The sequence below is a fragment of the Kwoniella dendrophila genome, chromosome 6 (genome assembly GCF_036810415.1).
Source record: "Kwoniella dendrophila CBS 6074 chromosome 6, complete sequence".
Taxonomy (NCBI): Eukaryota; Fungi; Basidiomycota; class Tremellomycetes; order Tremellales; family Cryptococcaceae; genus Kwoniella; species Kwoniella dendrophila.
The window spans coordinates 510,206-535,707 of NC_089481.1; the positions used below are offsets into that span (position 1 = coordinate 510,206).

The window sequence follows — 25,502 nt, forward strand, 5'->3', positions numbered from 1 at the left end:
ACTCTATTATCTTCATCCTTAACTCCTTTTCGATCTATCAATTGCCACCCACGTTCATCCGAAAAGGGACAGCAGTAAAAGATGACAACGCTAAAATCATTTCAAGCTGAAATCGAAGCGATTTCACACGAAAAACATATCCAATCTATAAAAGAAGCTAAAGAAGCTTATGCTGCTGCTGAATTAGCTAGACATCATGGTAAAATACCATCAACTAAAAAAGATGTACAACCTATCATCGAAGTAAAGGTCGATGAAGACAAAGAGGAGGAAGTGGAGTTGACTATTGAGGTATGCTACACATCTGTTGAGTGCTAATGCAAATCAGTGCACCTAGCTTACGTTCAACATGGATATTTTTAGGACTTGATAATATCAGAAGATAATAATATCGATGACATTCAATCGCGTTTGGCTTCAAGTCTACTCAAAGGCCACGGAGAACACCTTGTCGCTTTAGGAGCTTACCCATCACCCCAACATACATATTCACTCAACCCTACATCTGAACCCGTCCCATTAGTCGGCACATCCCTTACTCCAGCGCAACTAGACAAATCAATCGAAAAGCTAAAGGCCGCCTGTACAGCTATGAAAGCCGAACTCAACGAGCTCTACAGAATAAACAAGGATGACAGTAGTCACGGATGCTGGCTCATTAGATTAACTCCCAGAGGTGTAGAGGAAATAATGGAAGTCAGAGTTGCGGTAGTGGGCAATGTAGATGCGGGTAAAAGTACTACTTTAGGTGTATTGACTAGAGGTGGTTTGGATGATGGTAGGGGTAAAGTAAGTTGATTCGCCTTTCCCTCAGTTGGGATCAGAAGCTGACAGACCCGCTCATAGGCTCGAGTAGCTTTATTCAGACATCCTCATGAGATTGAAACCGGTCGTACGTCCTCAGTGGGAGGAGAAGTGAGTTCACATTACCTGGTACAACGGAAAGTTGCGCTGATGCGGCTTCACAGATATTGGGTTTCTCGCCAACAGGTCAACCTGTCATTCCCTCCTCGCATACAACAGATACATCTGATGGTCATCATCCTCTTGCCGTAGCCAAGCGAGAGAAGTTAGGCTGGGAAGAGATCTGTAAAAGAGCGAGTAAGGTAGTAGTGAGTGCATTCTCCTCTCTTTCACGTTCACCCACTTTACAATTTCGCTAAAATACGGGTACGAAATTAGAGTTTTATCGATTTAGCCGGGCATGAACGCTACTTCAAGACCACTCTTTATGGATTGAGTGGATGTGCCCCGGATTATGTGATGTTGATGGTTGGTGGAAATGCTGGTTTAATTGGAATGTCGAAAGAGCATTTAGGTGTAGCGTTGGCTTTAAATGTACCTATAGCGGTTTGTGTGACAAAGGTGAGCGCGCCCTATATCTCCTCAACTCGTAACTTCCGAAGTCCACAGTTGACGTAAGGCAGATTGATATGACGCCGCCCAAAATTCTCGAGCAAACCATAACCATGCTCACTAAAGTGTTGAAGAGTCCTGGATGCAGGTAAGCTATACAGGAAGGTTTGATGAGTACAACAAGCTTACTTTTCGCTTTAGGCGTATACCTGTTTTCGTCAATACCGCTCAAGAGGCTGTTGATTGTGCCAGATATCTTGGTCAACCATTAGGATCTGGTGGTAGATTATGTCCTATATTCATGGTATCGAATGTTACTGGACATAACCTTCCTATGCTCCGAACATTCTTAAACTGCTTGCCATCCTCGCAATCAGATGACAAATATGTTGTAGATGCGCCATTTGAATTTCAAATCAGTGACGTCTTTTCAGTACCCTTTGTCGGTACTGTAGTAGTAAGTCGTAAATCTTCTGGAGGATATACAATCAGCTTACCTTACTTTCTCTATTTGCAGAGCGGAGTCATTACTTCCGGAACGGTTCATGCCAACGATGCTGTGCTTCTTGGACCTGACTCGGTTGGTCAATTCATGCCTACTGCTGTCAAAACTATACAGCGAAAGAGAGCCTCGGTAAACAGTGGAGAAGCTGGTCAAAGTGTTTCGTAGGTTGGCCATATCACGTAGCAGATGTTCGAGTATCCGCTGATAAGCACATAATATGCTGTAGATTCGCATTAAAGAGAATAAGGAGGACGCAAGTTAGAAAAGGAATGGTGTTGATCGGTAAGACTGACAACCCGCCTAAAGGTAATTTACACCATTGATAAATCAAGTACTTCCATTGTGATGACACTAACCTGGGATATTTAGCCGTCAAACGATTTGAAGGTATGGTCATGGTTTTACACCACGCATCGACTATACAGCCGAAATATCAAGCAATGATGCATTGTGGTGCTATAAGGGTGAGTTGAGATGGTATAACCCATATGCAGGTTCGCCTTTGCTGAGGCTCAATCTGTCATAGCAAACCGTACGAATAGTATCGTTAGACCATCCATCAGGACTCATCAGAACCGGTGACCGAGCGAAATGTGTATTTGAATTTATCAGCCATACCGAGTTCTTGAAGGAGGGACAGTTGATCTTGCTGAGAGAAGCGAAGACAAAGGTCTTAGGCGTGGTGACTAAGGTGTTGCCTTAGGCAGAAATATAATTAGCACCGCATGGAAATGGTCTCATTACAAGGTCCAACATATACAGGTGGAGGATAAGGTCTATACATCGCATATATAAGAAAACTTCACCTTTTTTTGCTGCTTCAAAGCATTGTTGTTTATATAGAATAAAATTGTAGCTAGATGCAATGCATAAGAATGAGTTGTAACCCTGTTCCATCGCTTCACTGTTTGCCAATGTACTGCATGTATTGTCAGAACGAAATAGTCCAGATATTCTCGTTTGGTGGGATAACAACAGTCTTGTGGTTATTAGACGCGTTAACCAAAAATCAGTAAATGAGTCAATGACGATCATTGCGTCATCTCCATCAACTTTCTCACCTTGCAACACGTTTCAGAATTGTTTACAAGTCACAAAAGCAGTTTTAACAATCCTGTTAAGCATTGAACACCAACAACAAGCTCAAAGTGTAGCAGGAGACATCCTCATCGTCCTCACTGAACCTAGCTGCAAAACCCAAAAACAGTGTCATTCAGTTCAAAATGTCATCTTTAGAAGGTAGACCAAAACGCGAACCTCTATCCAGAAATTCATCATTTACCAATATAATGACTTTGACGAGTTTAGATAGGTATTCTGAAGATTGGGCTGGAGCTTTGACTTTGTTAGGTGAGTATAAATACACTATATATACTCTGTCATAAAGTGTTTCTCGCTATCAGGAGGGACAGTAGAAGAGACATAGTTATAAAAGCTAATTTCGATTTATTAATTGAACTATATAGATGTTATTGAAACTTTTTTCGATTCTAGACTTGATTTGTTCAATCGTAGAATTAAAGCACAATCATCGAAATTAAAATCTAGAGCAGTCGAATTATTACCTAAAGGATTAAGAACACCTGGTGGTGGTGGTTCTTCAATCTTATTATTAGATGGTGATGAAGATATTGATTCACAGGGAGAAGGCAGGGAGAGAAGAGATAGCGATAGAGTAGGTGAAAAATATAGGAAAGAGGTTGAAAGGGAAGTAGAGAGGATAAAAGTTAAAGTGAGTTATAACTGTATCTTGAACCTGAAATATAGAGAAGAGGTAAGGTGCTAATAGTGGTTCATTCTGTGAATAGCTTGCTGCTAAAGTAACTCATTTATCAAGTACTTGGAGATCAGCTCAAGTGGTTAGGACAAAAGATAAAATCTGTAAGTACCAATCCTAGCCTTTACGTTACGTTCATGATCATGACTGAATGAGTACTGATATACTGCTTGCATTCACCATACATAGCCTTCTTATTCGGTGTTATGAGTTTAGCTTTTACTTGTTTATTATATGGTATGGCACCTGAATATATGCCTTTGGCTTATACCATTCAAAGTGGTCTATATTTACCTTTGAGATTTTATACATATAAGAGGAAAGCTTGGCATTATTTCTTATTTGGTAAGTGACCTTTTCTGCCGTACATATATATTACCGTTGAGTCTTCATGCTGATTGTCTGGTATCTCCTTTACAGAGTAAGCTAAACTCATCTGTGCGACATGACTCATCTGACGATATCACACGTATAGTTTATGTTATTTCGTTAACGTACTCGACTTACTGTGGATTTGGGTTTTCCCTTCATCGACCACATTATTTATCTGCTGTTATCTGTTGACCCTAGGTAAGTTCACAGAATCCAATATCACGAGATATTGCGATTGTACTACAACAAGGCTTATAATACCGTTACCTATAGGCCCGATCGCAAGTGCTATTATAACATGGAGGAATTCTTTGGTATTCCATTCATTAGATAAGATCATATCGATATTTATTCACATTTATCCTCCTATCGTATTAAGCGTTATAAGGTGAGCTGAATGTTTAGTTGTAGTCGGGTCATAGCTAACGGAAGATACCTGCTTTTATTCGTACAACAGACATAACTATCCTAATGCAGAAGAAAGGTACCCTGGACTGAAAGATGTCAACAACTATAAATGGTATACTATGATCTTGCTCAGTGGTGTTCCTTGTAAGTTCTCGTTGGTAGCATGGTTGGTTTTCATGAACACTGATCCGACATCTCCATAAAATAGATATACTATGGCAAGCAGCGTATTATAAAGTGAGTCAAATTATATCCCATGATTGTCGCTCCTGATCTTGGATATATGTTGACATTAACGTCTTGTTATTTAGTTCATCTCGCTTGACAGGAAGAGCAAGATCGAATCTGGACAAAGACAGAATTCTTTCCACTAGTGGGTTGCTTTGTGATCCATATCTCCATTTATCGTCAAGTTGACTGAACGATGCTGCTATATTGTCTCTCGTAGCATGCTCAATGATAAACGTGGGCCAATTGGTAAAGCATTGCAAGGCATCAAACCTGATCATAGGGAATTATGGTTTATTTTTGGTCAATTGAGTAAGTCAGCGTATTCCTAAGACTTGTATTACAAACTGGTACATTAGCTTACTAACATCGTCTGACTTGTATTTTCAGTCTATAGTATCATATTCATGATCCCACCTGCAGCATTATTCATAAATAGCTCAAGAGCCAGTTCGGCTTTCTTGATTATTATTTTCGCAGTATCGGCCTGGAATGGAGCAAGTTTCTACGTTGAAGTATTTGGCAGAAAGTGGGTTACCGATTTTACTCTTTTTTTTCTTCCATTAATGGTCATTCACGTCTGTCAAATATCATCATGTATTCTTACTTACCATTCATTTTCTGCTAGATTCGAAAGAGAATTAGAGAAACTACGTAAAGAGATGGAATTAGCTTCAGCTTCAGGAGTATCAATGACCCCTTCGACAAACACATCGACACCTCATTCACCAGCATATACAGAAACTGATGATGTGGATTCACCAAGTCAACGTAGTGTATACGAAGATGGTGAGGATGACAATGAAGAACATCAGTCAAGGAAAAGAGGATTGGATGATAGTCCGTTGATTTTACCTTCAACTACACAGCAAGAAGCTAAGGGTATGGAGATTCCAAAATATACTTTAGATAGAGCTGCGCAGGAAGTTCAGATTGAGAGTGATAATGAGGAGGAAAGTAAGAAGAATATATAGCTCATATACTGCACTTTGACGATGAGAATGTAATATGAATTAGTGGGATATTCAGACATCTTTGTTATCTGCTTCCTTGAAATTATCTGAATTCAGGGGGTTATGGTATAATCTGAATCTAGACAAGATTATTACTCTTAAACCAATGTTGATGGCTGATATAGTAGATTTGCATAAATACTGATTCATCTAGAACCGAGTACGATAATATCGTTAGATAAAAGGGTATCAAGACAATGATTTATGATATTTACAAATAGGTTTCTATCAAGTAACAAGGTATTTATGGCAAAAGGAAGGGAATGACAGGAAACGCAAGTATGGATTCGATAAAGGGATTTTATAGCAATGGATAAACGTGTGGAAGATTGAAAAATGCTATAGAATAGGTGAGAAATCTATAAACAGGATGGCTCGGCTTGTTGTATTCCTTCAACTCGAGACTATGGTTCTGAGAGAATAATGTGATCAGCTTTCCCCCCTTCTAAACACTAAGATTCAGGAAGATGGGAAAGATCGAAACTAGCACTCACCATTCAAAGACCTTAAAGACCTTTTAGCAGCCATCAACAACCTTTCAGTCCTATAAGTTTCATAAAGTACTTGTCTAGTATGATTTCTCAATAACATTGGATTCTCATTACCTAATATAGTTTCTTTCAACAAATTGAAATCTGAATATTTTGAATCAAAAATTGATATTTCACCCCATTTATAAGTCCTCTTCTTCTCTACCTCACCTGGATTTTGAGTAGGAAGGCAGGAGATAGTATGATCAGGTAAAATTATTGAATATGGTAATTCTGATTCAACACTAAAATCTGATTTTGAATTAGATATTGATTCTGGTGTTGGTGGTCTTTGTTGGGTTGAATTTCGATTTTCTCTTTCGTCCTATCAATAGACATCATAACCATTCTTGCTCTTCAGTCTTCTGAAAACCTACTTCGCTTTGAAATTCACGATAATAGAATCAGGATTGAACTTACATCACTAGAAGAGTTCTCCTCCTCCTCCTCCTCCTCCTCCTCCTCATCTTGTTCATTAAATATACCAAAACCATTACCTGGTAATTCGTATTCTTTTTTACCTAAATCTCTTCTTACAGCTTCTTTAACTTTATTTAGTTCTGAAATTGTTAACAAATCTGAGTTTGTCAATATCGGTAAAACATTCGATCTTTTAGAAAGTTCACGTATCTGCGTATGACGAGTACTATCAGTGATCCGTACCAATATATTTTGGTAGACAATTGCTAGATACGGTATTAGATACTTACAATATCAACTTCGACCTCCGAAACCTTAGCTTCTCCGTTAACGTTTCTATTCTTTTTGTTGATTTGATCCTGAGTTGTAGGTTGATCATCATCAAATAAACCTATACATGACCAATCGACTTTCAGATCTTTCGACTTTTGCGGATGTAATATCTCTCTAGCGTCCATTAGGTAAATAACTAATAATGACCAATGAAAATAATTTGGAATTTAGTATCTTCCTGTCGAGAGTCATTTTCCATTTCACTTACCGAGATGGATCAAACCATCCTCACCACCAGTCATTCTTCTAATTTTCTTTTCTTCTTCACACATAACTTGAAATCTATCTTCCAATAATCTTAATAAACCAATTAAACCTCTTTCACGTGATTTTTTTGATAATTCATCTTCAATATTCAGATCTAATCCTGGCGTATCAATCAATCTGACTAATAATCTTTCTCTTTCATCTTCGCTTGTTGAAATAGCTGTATATGATTTTGGTCTTGTAGTTGAATGTAATGGTATGATTGGTGTTGGATGTTCAGTTGAGTTTAAGGATGATAGGAGTAAATTGATAAAACTGTTTCGATCCAGTCTTCATTAGCTTGTCATATACTCTGTATTCGAATTTCAAAACAGCAACAATGCTCACCTTGTTTTCCCAACATCTTTACCACCTACAACTACAATATTCAATTTACCTGTTGTACCCTTCTTCTTACCTTTTCTTCTACTTATTACACGGTGAATACTACTACAATTGTGGGCTCCATTAGTCTGACCTGATATAGCTGAAGTAGGTCTTTGTGAATTCCATGAAGTAGGTGGTAATCCTTGTGGCTGAAGCTGAGGAGATGATATAAAAGGTTGTGAGAATGGATGATCACTTGACCAACCAATCTTACTTTGTCTAAAATCATTACTGGATGATGGAGGTAAAGCGTTGTTAATCATTTTAGGTGTAAATGGTCTATGAAATTGAGTCAATTCTTCTTTTCCATCATCGTGATCGTAATTTCGATGGGAATTCCTCATCAGACTTGGTTTTCTCCCATTCGCTCCAGTATAGCTATACGACGACATTCTTTTCCCTTCAGTAGTCATGATTGGAGAGGTAGGTGAGACAGGTGATAAAGCTGATGGATTTGAGTGTTGTGGTTGTTTCGGAGCAAACTTGAATGGTGGTACTTCTTCAAAAGAAGAGATGTCTAATAAAGGTGTAGTCAAATCAGGTAGTGATAATGATGGTCTTATAGTTTTAGAAGTTCCGTCACCGTCATTGGGCGAAGATGATTGCGGTCGCTCCCTTTTACGAAGGAAGGATGGTGCCATTTTCGTAATTATCCATGAATCTTATTGGTAACGTTGATAAAGGAAGTTGAACAAAGAAAGTTTAATCTTGAAGTATCACCTGATTGTGATTATCAAGTTGATGAAAGAGTGAAAGGATACCTTGCTGAATTCAAGCTTCACTAACCAAAGGTGTCGTCAATACTGCTACCAGTTAGAGCGATTATGGTGATCAACTTAGTATTCGATACTATTCAGATGATAGTCAACGCATTGTATTATGAACCTCGATGTTGAGATGAGGATGAGGATGCAAATCTTTCACCTTTCAATCATGTTGAACATGTCTTGATATTGATCAATGCAACACGCTTTGATCGTTTCATCTTGTGGGATCTTGTCAGATTACACAAGAACACACAAAGGGGTAAGTAGGTGATCAGTGCGTAGGTAGAACTATCATTCATTCATTGACTCACTCTCATAACATTACATGCATATTTATCCTTCCATGTAATGAACTGGCCATAACCTCTATACGTACAATAACAACATCTTTTCTCATGTTTGCAATGCTTGATCGAAATGTTCGTGGAAATATTGGTAATCTGAAAACATGATTTGAAACGTTTGATCACTTGAAACCCCTTTCCTTCTCTCTTTTTTCCCTGAAGAATCCAGCTATTCCTTTAGCTACACTTCCGAAATCGTTCTGGATTTTAACGTCCTCTCCTATCCATTTAGGTAATTTGTTCTTGATTCTTGGTGTTCCATATCTCTTGTCGACTAATAGTATAGTAGCATAATCGTTCGCATGTCGAATTGCTCGACCTGAATTGTCAATGTTAGCAATGAATACCATGTGTGTTAAGGGCGAAATCAAAGCAGTGGGGTGGTAGCTCACCGATAGATTGATTAACTGCCCTCATACACAGATTCTCATACATCTCCCTACTCGAATCTTTGTTATTTCCAGGTAAATTCTCAATGTACTTCATACGTTCTTGTAATTCCACTGAACCAACATTCGCGAATGGTAAACCAACCATTATAATGCACCGACCAAGAGAATCAGAGAAATTAATCCCTAATTCGCTTGTCAGCTTTGATACCGGTCATCAATTATCGTTACAAGTTGACTTACCTTCTGATAGTTTACCGCCTACCACTGCGAATAGCAATGTACCTGTCTTCTTGCTTTCCTCACCTGAGATTGAATTGGCGTGACCCTATATTACCTCACGATCAGCTATGCATTTTTCAATAATAGAACTGGCCAGACCTACCGATGAAATAGCCAGAGCGTAGTCTCTCAAGGTACTTTCTACATCGCCGCTGGTTTGGGGCTCGAAGAAAAGCTGAAAACCGATATGATAAGCTATTTTTCCTATAGACCGCTGTGAGATGAGCATACAGTTTTCCTGTCTCCTAGTTTGCTCATTAAGCCTGAAGCTGTCCAAGCGACTTTGATCTTATCCAAGAATGCATAGGAAGGTAAGAAAACAACTACACCATCAGGTACTAAGCCGATGGTCGATTGTATAACGGAACCAAGTTCCGTCAACTATTTTCAGAGTGATCAGTCACCTTGTACTAAGCCCTTCTAGACTAAGCTATCTCAGCCAGTAACTCACGATGACAACGTTCTCTTTATTCGAATACTTGAATTCAAATTCAGTTTTTCTAGGTCCGACACATACGACTTGAGTCAAGAGGTTTTCTTTAGGTATTACGTGGGAGCACGATAAAGTACTAAAGCGATCTTTAGGTAATGATGGGAATAACTGCTGTAAAAAATCAGATATCTAGAGAGATAAGACTACGCTATCAGCTTATCATAGGTACAGGCTACCATTGAAAAGCTTGACCTACAGGTTCCATTGTACCTCCAGCCAATATGACACTTCTAGCTTCTTCAACAATCTCTTTAAACCTTTCTGCTGGATTAAGTAAAACATATTTGATCGCCATGATCTGATTCCCATTGTTCTCTTCCCTGGATAGGATGACCCTACCATCTTCTCTTGCATCTACCAAAGACAGTAAGAACGATTCTACGATGTGAAGTGACGCTATTGACGCATGTCTCTGCGTGGCCGATTTGGAAATTTTAGATTCTAAATAGCAGTAAGACGTAAATGTAAGCTACCAATGGACTTATTCGGAAGCCAAGGAAACGGCTTACCTTTTGATGCATTTTGTTCGATGATCAACTCAGAAAATCCACTTATCTTTCTAGCCAATTTACTTTCTTTCAAATAATTAACCAAGTCTATTGGATTCAATTGATCATTACCTTTCCCAACTCTTTCCATCAATTCGTTGGCGTTCAAAACTTCATTTTTCACTTGACCTTTTCGTTTATTATTGAGGCCGTTGCTATCTCTACCATTATCATTATCATATAGGAAGATTTGACAAACTTTGATTAAACCTTGTAATAAACTTAATACTTGACGTATTTTCAAAGAATGAATCGATTTTAAGCGATTTTTGAAACGTGAGAGGTATTGTTGAAGCTGCGATACAGCATTCAAAAGTGTAGTTGATGTCAGTGTGGTAGAATGAATGGATAACAAAGTATCGATCAAATCTGGCGAATCACTTTGTAAGCTAATGGCCCTGATGGATAGGTTCGAGCCAGCTACTCAGCTTACTATGGGCTTCGTCAATCACGATCACTTGATTTTTTAGATTGATATCTAAAGCTTCTCTGGCATTTTTCTGTAGAAGGAGATTGTAGGGCAAAGTTACTATCTAGTAGCCAATATCAGCAAAAGTAAAAACCAAGCAGCTGAATACTTAAGAACTCACCTGACTCTGCTTGACAGCTCGTCTAGTAGCATAATAAGGGCAAACACAAGATTTACGCCCTATCATTACTAGATCTTCAATATCTTTGACTGAAGCCTGACGTTCTTGCATCAGCTTTTAGACGGTATCAATGCACTATGAACTGAGACATACCAAAACAGAATCCCTTGCATCTAGCATAATGCCCTCGTCTGATTTTGATGGTAGAAATTCGCATCTTGCTTTCCCTGAAGATCGACATTGTGCATTAGTCATGACCTTGTCCAGGAGCATGATCGATGTGAAATTCCGAGCGTATTTGGTGAAAGAGTATGGCAAAATCAAACTTACCAGACTTCTGCATGTCTAAACAAGCTTCATTCAACCTTTCATCTCCACCATTCTTAACCAAAGCCCTGACTTTATCGTTGATGCAAAGTTGCTTCCTACTTCCTAGTGGTACTAGACTAATACCTTTTGAAGGGCCCGCTTCGACATTACCATTATCGGTATTTTCATTGTCAGAAGAAGAGTCTGAAAGAGGGAAAGATGTTTTCAGTAGTTCCGAAGTCAATTGACGTAATTGAGTATGCGTTCGCGATGTGTAGTAGATCTGTTAGCTGAATTAGCACTTTCATCTCCCGTCTTATCAAACCCCTTTTAATGTATATGGAGACAAGGTAACGATACTCACTTTTGGTACATCCTCTTCTTCCACTTCTTCAGGAGCAGATTTAGGTCTTGATGCTTCGTATCTATGGAATAAGCTGAATGAGCTGATTGCTTGCCACCGTGCTAGCCTATAACGTAGCTCACTTATTCATCAGCTCTCTGACCTCTTTGGACAGATAAGGACCTTGGTCATTATCTCTTTCATCATTCTCTTTGGCATCATCAGGTAGAAATTCATCTTCTTGCATATGCGACCCTTTTTCATTCCCCAACGATATATCAGTCTTAGCCTTCTTTGAGACCAGACCTTTATTCAAACCTAGATTTGGATTCCTTTTGATCTTTCTTTCTCTTTCTCTAGCTTTTTGTAACCTTTCATTTTTCAATTCTTGAATTTGTTGTATTTCATTCAATTTCGATTGTAACGAATGTTCAATTACCCAATCTGGATCATCTGGATCGTCATTCCTAAGTTTCTCCCTTAAACCATTGATAAATCCTTCATTTGATCTTTTCTCATGTTGCTCTAACCATGTTAAAGTTGATGTCAGTAATGACAATGATTTACCAGTACCCGTAGGTGATTCAACCTAATATCGGAAAGTGTATGTATTAGCTGTGTCTAAATAGAAGATGGACACAATAGCTCGAATCGAACTATAACTAACGAGGTACAATAAGAACTCACTATAGCTATCTTACCATCCTCTATAGCCCTAAACACAACTTGCATCAACTGTAATTGAATATCATAGGGTTTTGGGTATGGAAATGGAAATGATGATGGTGTAGGTAAGGCTGGTAATGCTAAGTCATCAGATTCGGCCATGTCGTATACTGGAATGGAACAAAGCAACCATCTATCGAAGCGGCTGGATTTCCTCTGCTATAGTTCTCTTCAGCGTGCTTGAATCATATTGATATTTGCACCATACTATGTCAGCAAAAATGATTGAGATAGAAGGAAGAAAATGAAATCAATTCTTGCGCGTAACAAATAGAGACGCGTCTTTTGACTTTTCCTGACGGTGCAAACCGAAAATGTAATGTTCTCAAAAAGATGACGATAACGTGAGCAGGGATTGGGTAACATAGGATGATAGTTATGCATGACGTGAATTGATATTGATACATATTTAATGAAAGTTTGTTACATACATACATACTTGTTCATATCGAGTTAGGAGAATAAAGATTATTTATACAACACTAGGAAAAGATCAGACCATAGGTAGTGGAAATCGGAAACCAAACCAAACCAAACTGGATCATTTAACGCTCGTAAATCACACCATATTCCAAGCTTTTCTATCTCCAAGCCACATGATATGTGTCAATATAGCTTCGGCTACTTGATCATTGCTTTGTTCACTATCTTTCATCCGTGAGGCGCTCGTTTGACGGAGGTGAGTCAAGCGCTGTGATCGTAAATGACACCCTTGTTCCCCAATGAAATGCCATGATCTTTCTTTTGGAGGAGATTTTGGTATAGAGGGACAGGAGTTGGAGTCGATGTTCTGGATATCGATATCATCTCTTCTGCATTGTCGTTTACATTCATGTTTTCGTAAATGCTCGAGATAGAATTCGGTGTCAAGGGCTCGCTTGTACTTAGAGGTGAATGTGATACACTCATTTGTCTCTGATGAATGGTTATCGGTATGGTTTTGGGTATCATGATCGATGTTGGATGTGAGTGTGGGTGTGGGTGTTGAAGAGCGTGTGGGTAATGGTAAGGGAATTGAGAGGAGTGGTGGGGATGATGGAGGGGTGAGCAAGATTTCAGAGACCCTTCGTTTTGATTTTGAATCTGTGGTACTCGTTGAGCAAAAGGAATTGAACCTGTTGAAGACCGGGGATGAAAATGTGGTCTTGCATGCTAATTTCGACTAAATATATTAGCGAAATATGTTCGAGTCAATATAAGCGAAATGATACGTCTATAATATATGTATACGAAAGCGATGATGAGGCTAGAACATGTAGAATGAATGGTGGTGGAATAAAGGAAAGATATCAGAAGCAGAATAAAAACTCACGTAAGGTAAAGAAGAAGGAGTCACAGCATTCAAGGAATAAGGAGCCCATTCACCGTCACCTTCTTTAAGACATTTAACTCTATTGGTATGATGTTCAATTGACTGTGGTAATAAGTGTAATTCCCGGAAAGGAGATTGTAGATTGGTTCTTGATATTGAAGGTACACTATTTGATCTTGGTCTACCATGGTGTTTTGTGGTTTGATTTCGTGATACACAGGAAGATGAGGATGAAGAAGGTAACTCGTCTTCCGACGTAGATAAAGATCTTGGTGTAGGTGGTGTTGAGGGTGTTCTATGTAATCCATGATGAGGACTATTATGATGGTGATGATGGATAGGATAAGGAGGATGTATCATATGATGATGGTGTGAATGGTGTTCATGTTGATGATGTCTCAATTCGTGTGGTAGGGGAGTCTGACTTTCGTCTAATGATTTAAGTAAATCATCAAAAGAAGGTAAAGTTGGTTTCACGGTTGAAGGTGATGTTGGTGTTACCGAAGTATGAAGTTGTAAACCTGACATTGTGATCTTATTAACCTGATGTCGATCAAGTAGATTAAATTAGATAAGGAGGTTTATCGTTATGTTATATAAGGGTGTGAGGCTGCTGAGTATTACTAAGTAGTTTGCTTTGGAATGAAGTGTGAGCAGAAGAAGAACAATCAGTAACGTTAACAGGTCAGCTATATATTCAATTTAATGTCGAACAAGAAAATAGTTGATTGGAGATGTATGTAAATATAATTTCATCGGATTCTATCGCAGTGAGGAAACAATCGCATCACTCTCTATCTCTCCAAGTGTCTGTGATACTTATATTAAATTTTAGATTGATTCGCGCCCAATATCTTTTGAAAGGAGTTTTATGGACAATTATCATCGCAAGTAGTAGTATGTCTCACCTGATACTCAATACTTCCCACAATATAATGATTTAGCTCTGGAACAAACTTGATAAATTGGTAAAAAGAGAAAGGTAAAAGGAAAATCATGCCAAGTAAGGTATACTTGAAATGGTCGGAAGATACCGTTGATACAGTCTGATTGCCGATGTCATCCGATTTTTATAATTTTGAGTTGACGGTCGCATATGCCCAAAATATAGGATATGACATTAGACTTATGATAGCATGTGAACATCTCCACAGAGCCGTAGGTCAGGTACCGTGATTCCCATTGTTGGAATCCTACTCGTTTGTATATTGGATTTTCGTGTGAAAGAACGGAAAGTATAGTAATTTGATGCGTTGTGGACAATTATCGTTTTCGTCAAACCTTGCTTGATGAAGTATATTTTGCTCCAACTGGTAGCTTTATTGCTTTTCGGGAAGTATAGTCCATGTTCCCCTATCATTCAGTGCCGATCCATTATGAGCAGTATATGACAAATATGCTATAAGTCTTGATATTGGGGGCACATATGAATTAGGATACATATATTCAAGCAAGGAATACCTTCATGCTGTCAACAAGCGTTTCGGAACGCGTCGCAAGGTTACTGTTAAAGTGCGGTAAATTGCCACATGATGGTACAATGATGTAAATGGAGGATATCGCCGAGTTTATCATTGCTTAAAGCGGCTTGGGCCCCCACATCCAGAACACTCCACCTGTCAACCTATTTTGATTAGAGTACGATGAGCAAGAGTATCGTCACCAACTACCGCCACCTCACCACTCAATTGACAATCCACTATTGCACGCGACGAGATACAGTAGTAACCATCCTTGATCTTACATCTTGTTTTATTGTTTCTTCTGCTTTCTCTCTCTTTTTCTCTTCTCCTTAGCCTCTTTCGATTACACCAGAGCCAAATATACAGAAGCTTTATACAAACCCTTTCCACCCAAACAAACTCGCCTATACCCCTAATTTACCAAATAACCATCCGATTACTTCGAACTTGATATATAATTCATAATGGTTGAAGCAGTACTTAACCCAATCAAACAAGCAACTGAAAACGTTGTAAATGCAGCAAATGAATTCGTTTCAGGTAAACCATCTGAAGATGAACAAAAAGTTGCTGATATCCCTAAAGAAGAGGATGGTCATAGAGTAAGTACCTAATCGTTTACATTGCCCCATCATATCGTCAGTTCGCCGATATTCATTCAACGTGCGTATCGATTATACAGGTCTACATTGGTAATATCTCATACTCCACCACCGAAGAACAAGTTAGAGAGTTCGTTGCACCAGCAGGAGGTGACATGTAGGTACAGCCGCTTGCCAGATCGGTTCCCTTGAATTCAGCTGATGTCAATCGTAGTAAATCCGTTAATCTTCCATTGAAATTCGGTAAACGACCTGCAGGATACGCTTTCGTAACATACAACAACGAAGCCGATGCCAACAAAGCTATCGAGCAACTCAAAGACAAAGGTAAGCTTTCATCGGGTTTCTCTTGGTTCCTCGATATTCCAAGAGCTGATTCCGATTGTTCTGCGCGCCATTGCAGAATTCGGTGATCGAAAGGTCAAGATTGAACTTGCTAGACCAGCTGAGAAAGTTCTCGAAATTCGAAAAGCAAGAGATGAGAAAAGAAAGGCGAACAGAGAAGCTATTCAAGCTAAGAAGGCTGAGAAAGCTGAAGCAGCCAAATCAGAGGCTGCTCCTGCTACCAATGGTACATCAACTGAGACTGATGCCAAAGCTGCCAATGGTGAAGAGAAGCCTAAGAAGAAGAAAAACGCTGCTAAGCCTAAAGCTAAAGTGAGTTGACAATCTTATTTGTGGTCGATTCTTCCATGGGGATTGCTTTGAATATCTAGGGAACGTATTGGGCCGTCAGTATTGACAATCATTGCTGATTATAATCATTATAGAAACCACGACGACGACTTCCTGGAGAAGGTGATGAAGGAGAAGCTGAAGGTGAAACTTCTGCCGATGCTGAAGAAGTCAAACCTGCTACTAAAGGTAGAATCGATGTAAACGGTGCGGCTGATGGCGAGGCCAAAGAGAAGACAAAGAAAGCTCCTCGAACTAAGAAAGAGCCAACAGAGCCAAGAGCACCAAGAGAGCCTAGACCAAGACTTGAACTCACTGGTGATGACTCTAAGGTGAGTGTGATGGATATCTTGATCTCCAGGAAACGAGCTAAATTCGAGAATTCTATCACTCTAGAACACCATCTTTGTTGCTAACCTTCCATTCTCAGTTGATGACGAAGCACTTGCAACAATCTTCACCAACCTTTCTATTAAAGTTAAATCAGCTAAAGTAGTTCAAGGAATCAGAAGACCTAGACCAGATGCTACAAGAAAATTCAGACCATTCAAAGCATCAAAAGGTTTCGGTTTTGTTGAAATCGAAAACGATTCGGAACAAGCTCAAGCTGTCGAAAAAGTCGATGGTACTTTAGTTGAAGATAGAAAAATCACAGCTAAAATCGCCAAAGAAATGAAAGCAGTCGAACAAGCCGAAGTTGCTGATAACGAAACAACGTAAGTGCTCAGCCACTGCAATACCGAGGTCACCATCCGAAGCTGATCGTATTTCTGGTGTAGTACCGCTTAATCGCAATAACGACAATCATCATGCATTCCATCGTCCAATATCATTCATCAATCCTCATTCGTCAAATATCATTGTAAAATAATCTATAAACAAGTCAAAACATGTTAGAAAATAATAATCATATGTATTTTTTTCGGTGAGAAATGAATTGAGCAAGATGAAATCAGGAATCACTGTAGAGAATGAAGTGAAGCAGATATAGCATTTCGATGCGGGGTGTTTTTCCATGGTGAAGAGGGTTACAAGGAAGAAGAATATGGGTTTGCGCACATAGCGCATGTACACATGCGGTAAAATGCATTGTATACGAACCCAAAATAAACATATTTGCATAACATTACTGGTATACATAGCTAAATGGTGAAAACCAATCCTACTGCTTTACTAATCTCTTGCATCAAGACAGATTCTATCTATTGCCGCTTGCCGAAGTTTTTACGCCTTTCTCGTCTTGTCCTGTTGATTCGCCCTCGTCCTTATACAACTTGAAAATGATAGGTAAACTTGAACCTTTTTGGTGTAAAGTACCCTCTACATAAGGTCTTGTACTCATCCTACATATTATGGTCAAGCGATATATTCAGTTATTAGCATCAACAATAATGAAGCGACATCACCGTTGTTAACAGGAGATCACTCTGTTGTTAGAGAAGAAGAAAAAAGGGGATAAGAGTTAAAACTTACATATTCCATCTCCAAACTTTTTGGTTTTGTTTAGGTAAAATTTCAAAATCTCTTATTATCTTATAAAACATTAATTTAATCTCAATTAAAGCTAATTTATATCCAATACATCTTCTTGGTCCATCAATAAAAGTCATAAAATTTGGCCATACTCCAGGACCTAAAGGTATTTTTTTAGGTATAGATGTTTTTCTTGGTATTTTTTTTAAATATATATCTGATTTTGATTCTTTACGTTTATGGAGAATATTCAATGATTTACCACCTGCTGTTAATTCTGAGCTGTCATCGATATTATTGTTATCTACATCAGTATTTTCGCCTGATTTCGATTTCCAAGGCGATTCAAATTGGATGTTTGCATCGGAAAACGTCGCAGGTGTTGAAGGAGTTTTAGGTTCTTCAACTTCTTCATCGTCATCTGATTCCACATCTAAACCTAGGAATCTATCTGGATTGAACTCCGAAGCATCTGCACCCCATATTTCTTCAGATTTATGTAAGTGTTCAATTGGAACATGTACCTATCGAAAAATATAACAAAACATCAGTCAATATAATATATATATAAATACCTAATGTTGGAATCCGCTCACTAATTGACCTTTTCTAATATTTAACTCATGGACAACTTTACCATTGGTTAGTGTAACAGGTTCAGACAATGGTATAATATCATCTTGTTGAGCTTGTCTGACCTATATATAATAGTCAATTGGATACATCAGCATCGATATATTCCATTGAACAGCCCATTATTCGCTGATATTGGCTTATAGCAATTCTAATGAGGAAGCCCAAACAACATAATGTATACACGAAAAACTCACTGTACCAGGTAAAGAGGGATTGATCCTTAAAATCTCTTTAACTACAGCATCTAGATATGGCAATTCATCAATTTGTTCAAAAGGTAAGTTATCCCCATAGCCTAATAATTCTGAGCGTAAAGTATCTTGCACAGGTGAATGTGTAGCAAGTTGATATAAACCCATAGCGATTGTTCCGCTAAATGTCCATAACAAGATGATCAGTACATGATGTTTCATGATCAAACATCCCAGATACGATTCTTGTCTTCGGACTTACGCTGTTGTGTCTGACCCAGCGAACATAAAAGTAGCTAATTGGCCTGTTATTTCATCATCTCTCAATTTTTGCTCGGGTGATATCCCTTTTGTCATGTTTGATCGTACTGGATTGTAGAATGGAATGAATCAGATTGGTTGGTCGGTTTCGACTTCGCTTCCGTCTGATTGATGTTTTTTATACGATAATGGGATAAAATGACTTACACATCAATGTCAATAAATCCCTGTTATCACTGGGTAATTCCCTTTTACCTTCATTGATTTCTTTTTGCCTTTCATGCATTATGATTTGTGACAATTTCTCTAGGGGATCCATAGCTTTAGCCACAAGTTTAGTGTTTCCACTTGGCTATTTTATATCACACGCAATAGCAATTAGCACAAAACGCAATTATCAGTACTGTTTACTATTCAGACTGAATCCAGTAAATCGATAGAGTTTATCACCTGATACAGGAAGTATGAATAATAACTTGGAACAGACACGGACGAGCAACTCACAAATAATTTATCTAACCAAGGCCAAAGTAAACCTAATAAAGTATAAATCCCACTGAAAGGATATTGCATTCTTTCATATTTTTCAAATAATTCACCACCTTCGCCATGCCAATTTCCGGTTGAATCAAAAATATGACCAATACCAATTTGACCTATAATATCAAAAGTACATCTTGATGCCGATGAATAAATGTCAATTTCTCTTGATCCGTTGGGTAAATCATTTGTCACTGGTGAATAGGGTGTGGAGAGTGAAGGGTTAGACACTAGTTCGTGAACGATATCTCTAAACTGGTGTCGAGACACGATCCTATCAGTAAACAGCTTCATAGAACGGTAAATTGTCTGGAAAACCGGTCAAGAAATCGTTAGAAGTCACAGTGGGAGGAGAGAGCATGGAAGGGAAAAAGGCAAGAGTGGGGAGGGGGGGGGGGGGGGGAGAATTACAGTAGGTTGTTTAATCAAATTTACTCACTTGATCAGCTTTTTCACCAACAATCTCAATCATACCTTTCAAACCATTTCTACTAAATAATCCTTGTGAAATTTTCCTTTGTAATTTATGTCTATTACCTTCAGCAACGATTAAACCATTTTTCATATATTTTCTAACCAAATTTCTCAGAAGATTTGATTTAAAATAGATCTGAGTACTGTTTAATACGTGACTCAGAGCTCTTGGGTCTAAAGTGAATATTCTATGATGTGATCCGAATGGTCCATTAACTTTGAATGTTTTTCCATATTGTGATATCCATTGGTAGACTTCCTTTGCATGTAAACTGTGATATCACATATATCAGCTTGTTTCCTTGTCAAACTAAGGCGATAACAATATATAGCATATTTAGAGAGAAGGGAGAACAAGGTATACTAGGATATCACCAAAAATAAGATCACTACAGTGCAAGATGGAGCACACTCACTCCATAATCTCCAATGAATGTCCACTTAACCCACTCCCACCTACTGGTCCAGGTAACTTTTTCAAAGGTGATGTAAATGGTCTCAAAATGAATAGATCTGCCAAATATACCAATGATATCGTAAGGATTCCCAGTAAGAGTTGTGTTATTGTTGGTATTCGGATCGAGTCTATAATTTGCACCATGATGATTTCTGTTCACCTTATTCACTATTGTATGAGGTCTTGAAGAATAGTCTAATCAAGCTGAGTACATTGAAACAGTATGATCGCTTAAGCTGTATAAATCAAGGCTCGTTAATGAGAACGTAAAGTCGCCAATGAGATACACCAGATTATAGCTTTCCAAAGAAATTTGCATCATTTGCTGCATAACTAACTGTCTTGAAAGTGATCCTACCGTACACGTTGTCCAACCTGACTAATAAACCGGATTCGAGTACTGTACTTCTAATCCATGCTTAAGCTTGATAACAGACAAAGAAGACATATCTAGTTGGTCTGGTAGATGTAACGTTTACCCCCATTATACCAATCTAATAAATTCCGATCAATCAATCAACCTTGTAACCTTCTGGACCGATCTGAGATCCCTTTGATTGAAATTGATTGTTCTCGACGGGTGCATCGAATATTAGTCTGCTTTCGGAGTTTATCGAATAGACTACTAACTGGCAGTCCGTTGCCATTCGATCTTTTGTATACATGATACCCGCTATGTGATCTCTATGAAATTAAATTAATTCCATGAGAAGTTTCGTCATAAGTCATCCCAGATTCCACTTTTCATTACTGCGTTTGTGTGAAATGGCTAAACTGCTGTGCATGTGCAGTACACTTGACCGAGGTTACCCCAGATTCCTTTTTGACGATGGGAAAGAATGATAAGTGTACACGTTAAGGCGAAGAGAACAATAGACAAATGAGACAAGATTAGATAGTCTTTTATCCTTAACTTGTCAGGAACCATTCTAAGTTAAATTCACGCTTATTTTTTTGAACAAATATCGGGTAACCAAATAAATTATAAAAGTGGCGTTTGAATTGATCGACAAGAATCTTATTGTTCTTCAAGGGATATAATGTACAGTACAGTGTGCACACATGTTTATATCACATATTACACGAATCAACGTACGAATTCTCTTGTAACGCAGATCACTGCGGCCGCCGTCTGAGAATGTGATAGGGTTCATCAAGATACGAGTTACGAGCCAAAGACGATGCTTAATTCGGGCATATGGTATCATGCAGCTCTACCGTAAATTATTCACGAAGTCATGCAACCCTGAGGGCAACTTGAACACTCAAGACTAATATGATAACAATGCATATTCTATATATTACTTCATTATTCCAAAAGTCTACCTAATTGATCAAGATCTCCCAGTTTGATACTACATCAACACCAGGATTCTTGATGATCAACTTGGAACTCTGACCTTCTTTCGTACTATTGGAATTAGCAGAACCATTATCGAATGTCCAAGAAGGTTCTTCACCATTGATTTTGATTGATTTTGGTTTATTACTTAAACCCAAAATAGTTATTTCTTCGATTTTAACATGTGATATAGCTTGCGCGCAATTATTGTTCTCAGAATCATATTCTACTACACTTGTATCGCTTGATGAAGAAGTTGGACTAGGCGATTTTGATTTAGATGACAATGATTTTCCGTTGAAGTCAAATGATCTCCAGATGTATTCCCCTTGTGTATAACCATAACCTACACCATCATCTAAATACAACTGACCACTAGCTTTACCTTCTTTAGATGTTGCAATAGTAAGCGTGAATGGATCTTGCCACATCAATGGAGATGATCGTCTAACTCTTTGTCTTGATGGTATTATTGAACCACCTTGAATGAGTAGTGGGAAAGTGGAAAGAGGCGTTTGAAGAGTAAGTGTTTGATGAGCTGAAGCCGGGTAGAGCTGATGTGTGAAATAGTTGAAATATGGCTAGGTCATGGGTTTTATATATCAGCTGAGCTTCTTGAAGTCATACGATGTCGCGATACTTACTTGAGCATCTGAGATGTATACTTCAGTACTTTCTGCTCCTTCTTTCGTGACAGGCTTGAAGAGTAAACCAGAGCCACCAACGTAGTACTGATCATCGATAGCGAAACCTTGCTCATCCTCAGGGAAGACAGCATATTGTGGTCTATCACGGTCCACGCAAAGAAGTCAGCTCTGATGCGTTCAAGCAATTATACGATGGGTTATTCGCACTGACCTCATGATTGGAACACCATTCAAACTGGAATCGTGGAAAGCATTATACCAAACCGGTAATAATTGATATCGTAGTCTGATTATATCTCTTATGTAACCTCTAATCGGTTCTTCGAAAAGATATGGTTCTCGTCGTTTGGTATCGATATGAGCATGTGCTCTAAAGAATGGCATAAATGCTCCTGCTTGATACCATCTTACTAAAAGTTCGTGCGTAGGGTTTCCGAAGAATCCACCGACATCGGCTATTCAAAGACAGGTATATTTGAGCAGTTTCCTCGAGAAGAAATGGAACTAAACTCACCTCCACTAAAAACCATTCCCGCGATATTGTTGGAAAGTAACATGGCGGTTTCACCGGCAAGATGATCTATGCAAACGATTAGCCTAGTTTGTAGTCATCTATTCGGACTGTAATTGCTTACCCCAAGTACCGAGATTATCACCAGTCCTAGAGATTGCAAATCAGCTGATCATTTCCACAACAAGAAAGATTTAGCTTACCAGATAGCACCATATCTATGAGATCCAGCAAAGAATGATCGAGAAAGGACGAAAGGTCGTTTCGCGGGGTTTTCTCGTGCAATCAAAGCATGAGCGGTTTGATTATGCTACATAAGATGAATGAGCAAGATCGACAATAGCTTCATCCAAGATATATACACTCACGAACATCATACCGTTGATATTGTGTACGTCTCGGTGTTCCCAACCTCCAGCATGGATGTTGTCTCTTGGCATACTGATTTCTGGTCCATCGAAGACAGAAGGCTAAAAAAGTTACATCAGCTGTTAATCCTATCACAGGGACAAGGGCACTTCCACTGACTTCATTCATATCATTCCAGATAAACAAGGCATTAGTTGCTTCCTGTATAGTACAGTATCATGTCATGATCAGCAAGGTCTTCTCCTCATTATCCGTTAGTCAAACTCACCTTCCAAATATCAAAATTGAACATCTTAGTCCACCAACTCCAAGCATTCTCGTTGAAGAAATCTACCCAAACGGAACTTCCAGTCCAACACCAACCTTCGAAATTATTCCCATCTGACTTCTTGATCAATACATCTAAATCTTTAGCATCGGAGTAAATTCTGAACGAATCAGTTTTCTTTACATGCGGATCGATAATAGCAACCATTTTTCTACCTTTACTAGCTACAGCATCGATCATTCTTTTTGGATCAGGGAAGAATTTATGATTCCAATCGAAATATCTATGTTCTTCTGCATATTCAATATCCAACCAAGTTATATCTAATGGTATATCAGCTTCATCAAATTTCCTATCAACTTCTAATACGTCATCTTCATCATTATAATTCCATCTACATTGATGGTATGCTGTAGACCATTGTGGTGGTAACGGAGTTGGTCCCGTCAATATTGAATATTGTTCAAAGAGTTGCTGTGGTTTAGGTCCAGGCAATAATAGTAAATCCAAGATACCAGATTCTGATACCCAGTGAGTCCTAACTCCATCTTGATCGTGCTTGACATCAACAAAAGTGTCTGAAGCTACCAAGTTGAGTACACCGACTGAGTGATCAGCAGAATGAGCATGAAGTAATGGGATTGCTCCATAAAGTGACATAGGTGAATCAGCAAGATATTCGAAAATATCTACATTGAACAATCTGTACGGTTCTGAGTAATGGGCATTTGGTCCAAGGGTATCAGGCAGTGAAAGTGGTGAAGCATGTTCAGGTAAACCATATACATGCTTGACACCGGGAAAAGTGAGATCTAGAGAGAAACCCTCCGGTCCTGATAGGAATACAAATTAGCCTCCTATGTATAGGTACACTAGAGCGGCATGAGACAAAATCACCTTTAGGTTTACTATCAGTCCATTTTCTCCATGTTTCCTGGAAAGCGTCAATATCACTTTCTTCGAACCAACTTCTATCCTGTTGATCACCATTCAAGACAACCTGTTCAGATTCACTCAGAAGTTGGTCTTGAGCTTTTTCAGTGTCTTTAATTCTAAAGTGCTCCATATGGAACAAAGATCTCTCATTAAATACAATTTCCGGTTTACCATTTCTTAATTGTGTGATTTTCAAAGGTGAATGTTGGATTTCTAAAGATAATTTTGAATTTGCTGGACCATACGCAATAGTACTTTTATCTGAAGATGATTTGATTGAAGCTGAAGTCGTTAAAGGTGGTTTGGTTTCCAATAGAGCCCAACGAGCAGTTTCGTTATATCTCTTGAATGGAGTTGTTGAATCAGTTTCATCTATTCTTATTCTGACTATTCCATCTCCTTCAGCTAATACCTCTATCTGAAGGTCAAATTTGATTTCAGGGTATAGGGATGATTTTACGGGCCATTTCCATGCTCCCTCTTCTACGGTCGAAGGCGCTAAAAGTGTATAAGGTGAATTGAATGTACCGGAAGCAGCATTCTCTTGCTTATTAGCTATGGAACGTAATCTTCGACAGAACGAAGATTGATGACATTGTTTGAAATCTTCTTGCTTGACAGCCAATATTACAGGCAGTAGCAGAACCGTTAAGACCAACAGCAAATTCAGAGGGGAAACGAAAGTCCTCATTCTAGCTGAGGAATGCTTCGCTGAGGCTATCTGAGTTCAAAATGACCTTTTTTCTAAGTGTATAGGGGAAGAAATTGAGTGTGTCTACAGGGAGGACCAGATTCAAATGCTGATAGATGGATCGTCTCCTCAAGTGTCATCAATAGGCCTGACAAGCAACGTTGTGAGGAGGTCTAAACCATAGAGAACAGATAGTGTGATGACGAGCATCCAAGTAGCATCAAAGTCAGAACGCGTCCAACACTGAGAGACGCGGGGTAAGATAGCTGGAATGTGGGGTATATAATA

The 25,502-nt window shown here is 38.7% G+C and overlaps 8 protein-coding genes across 8 annotated transcripts; 3 read left to right on the plus strand and 5 right to left on the minus strand.

Annotated features, from left to right (window-relative positions):
- Positions 1-81: 81 nt before the first annotated feature.
- On the plus strand, positions 82-2,564 carry L201_004759 (uncharacterized protein; the record flags this gene model as incomplete). The annotated part of the gene is made up of 11 exons (XM_066220497.1): positions 82-291; positions 364-789; positions 847-915; positions 969-1,112; positions 1,183-1,365; positions 1,428-1,504; positions 1,558-1,813; positions 1,874-2,022; positions 2,088-2,167; positions 2,231-2,325; positions 2,388-2,564. 11 exons carry the CDS (start codon positions 82-84, stop codon positions 2,562-2,564), a joined length of 1,866 nt encoding a protein of 621 aa, XP_066076594.1.
- Positions 2,565-3,084: 520 nt separating this feature from the next.
- Positions 3,085-5,620, plus strand: L201_004760 (uncharacterized protein; the record flags this gene model as incomplete). The annotated part of the gene is made up of 12 exons (XM_066220498.1): positions 3,085-3,211; positions 3,328-3,593; positions 3,670-3,742; positions 3,828-3,987; positions 4,114-4,208; positions 4,284-4,398; positions 4,468-4,562; positions 4,627-4,655; positions 4,730-4,791; positions 4,867-4,958; positions 5,037-5,175; positions 5,275-5,620. 12 exons carry the CDS (start codon positions 3,085-3,087, stop codon positions 5,618-5,620), a joined length of 1,599 nt encoding a protein of 532 aa, XP_066076595.1.
- A 443-nt stretch (positions 5,621-6,063) lies between these two features.
- L201_004761 (uncharacterized protein) lies at positions 6,064-8,216 on the minus strand (the record flags this gene model as incomplete). The annotated part of the gene is made up of 6 exons (XM_066220499.1): positions 6,064-6,071; positions 6,154-6,514; positions 6,610-6,819; positions 6,900-7,078; positions 7,151-7,464; positions 7,537-8,216. The coding sequence occupies 6 exons, from the start codon at positions 8,214-8,216 to the stop codon at positions 6,064-6,066; spliced, it is 1,752 nt and encodes a 583-aa protein (XP_066076596.1).
- Positions 8,217-8,808: 592 nt separating this feature from the next.
- L201_004762 (uncharacterized protein) lies at positions 8,809-12,468 on the minus strand (the record flags this gene model as incomplete). Its single annotated transcript, XM_066220500.1, has 15 exons — positions 8,809-9,005; positions 9,079-9,261; positions 9,319-9,403; positions 9,461-9,532; positions 9,589-9,738; positions 9,809-9,979; positions 10,047-10,291; positions 10,360-10,767; positions 10,832-10,931; positions 10,989-11,084; positions 11,142-11,215; positions 11,319-11,580; positions 11,662-11,722; positions 11,784-12,229; positions 12,328-12,468. The coding sequence occupies 15 exons, from the start codon at positions 12,466-12,468 to the stop codon at positions 8,809-8,811; spliced, it is 2,691 nt and encodes an 896-aa protein (XP_066076597.1).
- A 457-nt stretch (positions 12,469-12,925) lies between these two features.
- On the minus strand, positions 12,926-14,206 carry L201_004763 (uncharacterized protein; the record flags this gene model as incomplete). Its single annotated transcript, XM_066220501.1, has 3 exons — positions 12,926-13,178; positions 13,430-13,518; positions 13,679-14,206. The coding sequence occupies 3 exons, from the start codon at positions 14,204-14,206 to the stop codon at positions 12,926-12,928; spliced, it is 870 nt and encodes a 289-aa protein (XP_066076598.1).
- A 1,399-nt stretch (positions 14,207-15,605) lies between these two features.
- On the plus strand, positions 15,606-17,207 carry L201_004764 (uncharacterized protein; the record flags this gene model as incomplete). Its single annotated transcript, XM_066220502.1, has 7 exons — positions 15,606-15,743; positions 15,824-15,900; positions 15,958-16,070; positions 16,147-16,400; positions 16,514-16,750; positions 16,815-17,134; positions 17,198-17,207. 7 exons carry the CDS (start codon positions 15,606-15,608, stop codon positions 17,205-17,207), a joined length of 1,149 nt encoding a protein of 382 aa, XP_066076599.1.
- A 409-nt stretch (positions 17,208-17,616) lies between these two features.
- On the minus strand, positions 17,617-20,594 carry L201_004765 (uncharacterized protein; the record flags this gene model as incomplete). Its single annotated transcript, XM_066220503.1, has 9 exons — positions 17,617-17,761; positions 17,892-18,415; positions 18,488-18,589; positions 18,722-18,899; positions 18,981-19,086; positions 19,187-19,331; positions 19,484-19,774; positions 19,959-20,265; positions 20,410-20,594. The coding sequence occupies 9 exons, from the start codon at positions 20,592-20,594 to the stop codon at positions 17,617-17,619; spliced, it is 1,983 nt and encodes a 660-aa protein (XP_066076600.1).
- Positions 20,595-21,776: 1,182 nt separating this feature from the next.
- Positions 21,777-25,214, minus strand: L201_004766 (uncharacterized protein; the record flags this gene model as incomplete). The annotated part of the gene is made up of 10 exons (XM_066220504.1): positions 21,777-22,373; positions 22,437-22,578; positions 22,651-22,894; positions 22,954-23,019; positions 23,075-23,100; positions 23,154-23,260; positions 23,319-23,420; positions 23,479-23,520; positions 23,588-24,420; positions 24,485-25,214. The coding sequence occupies 10 exons, from the start codon at positions 25,212-25,214 to the stop codon at positions 21,777-21,779; spliced, it is 2,889 nt and encodes a 962-aa protein (XP_066076601.1).
- Positions 25,215-25,502: the final 288 nt, after the last annotated feature.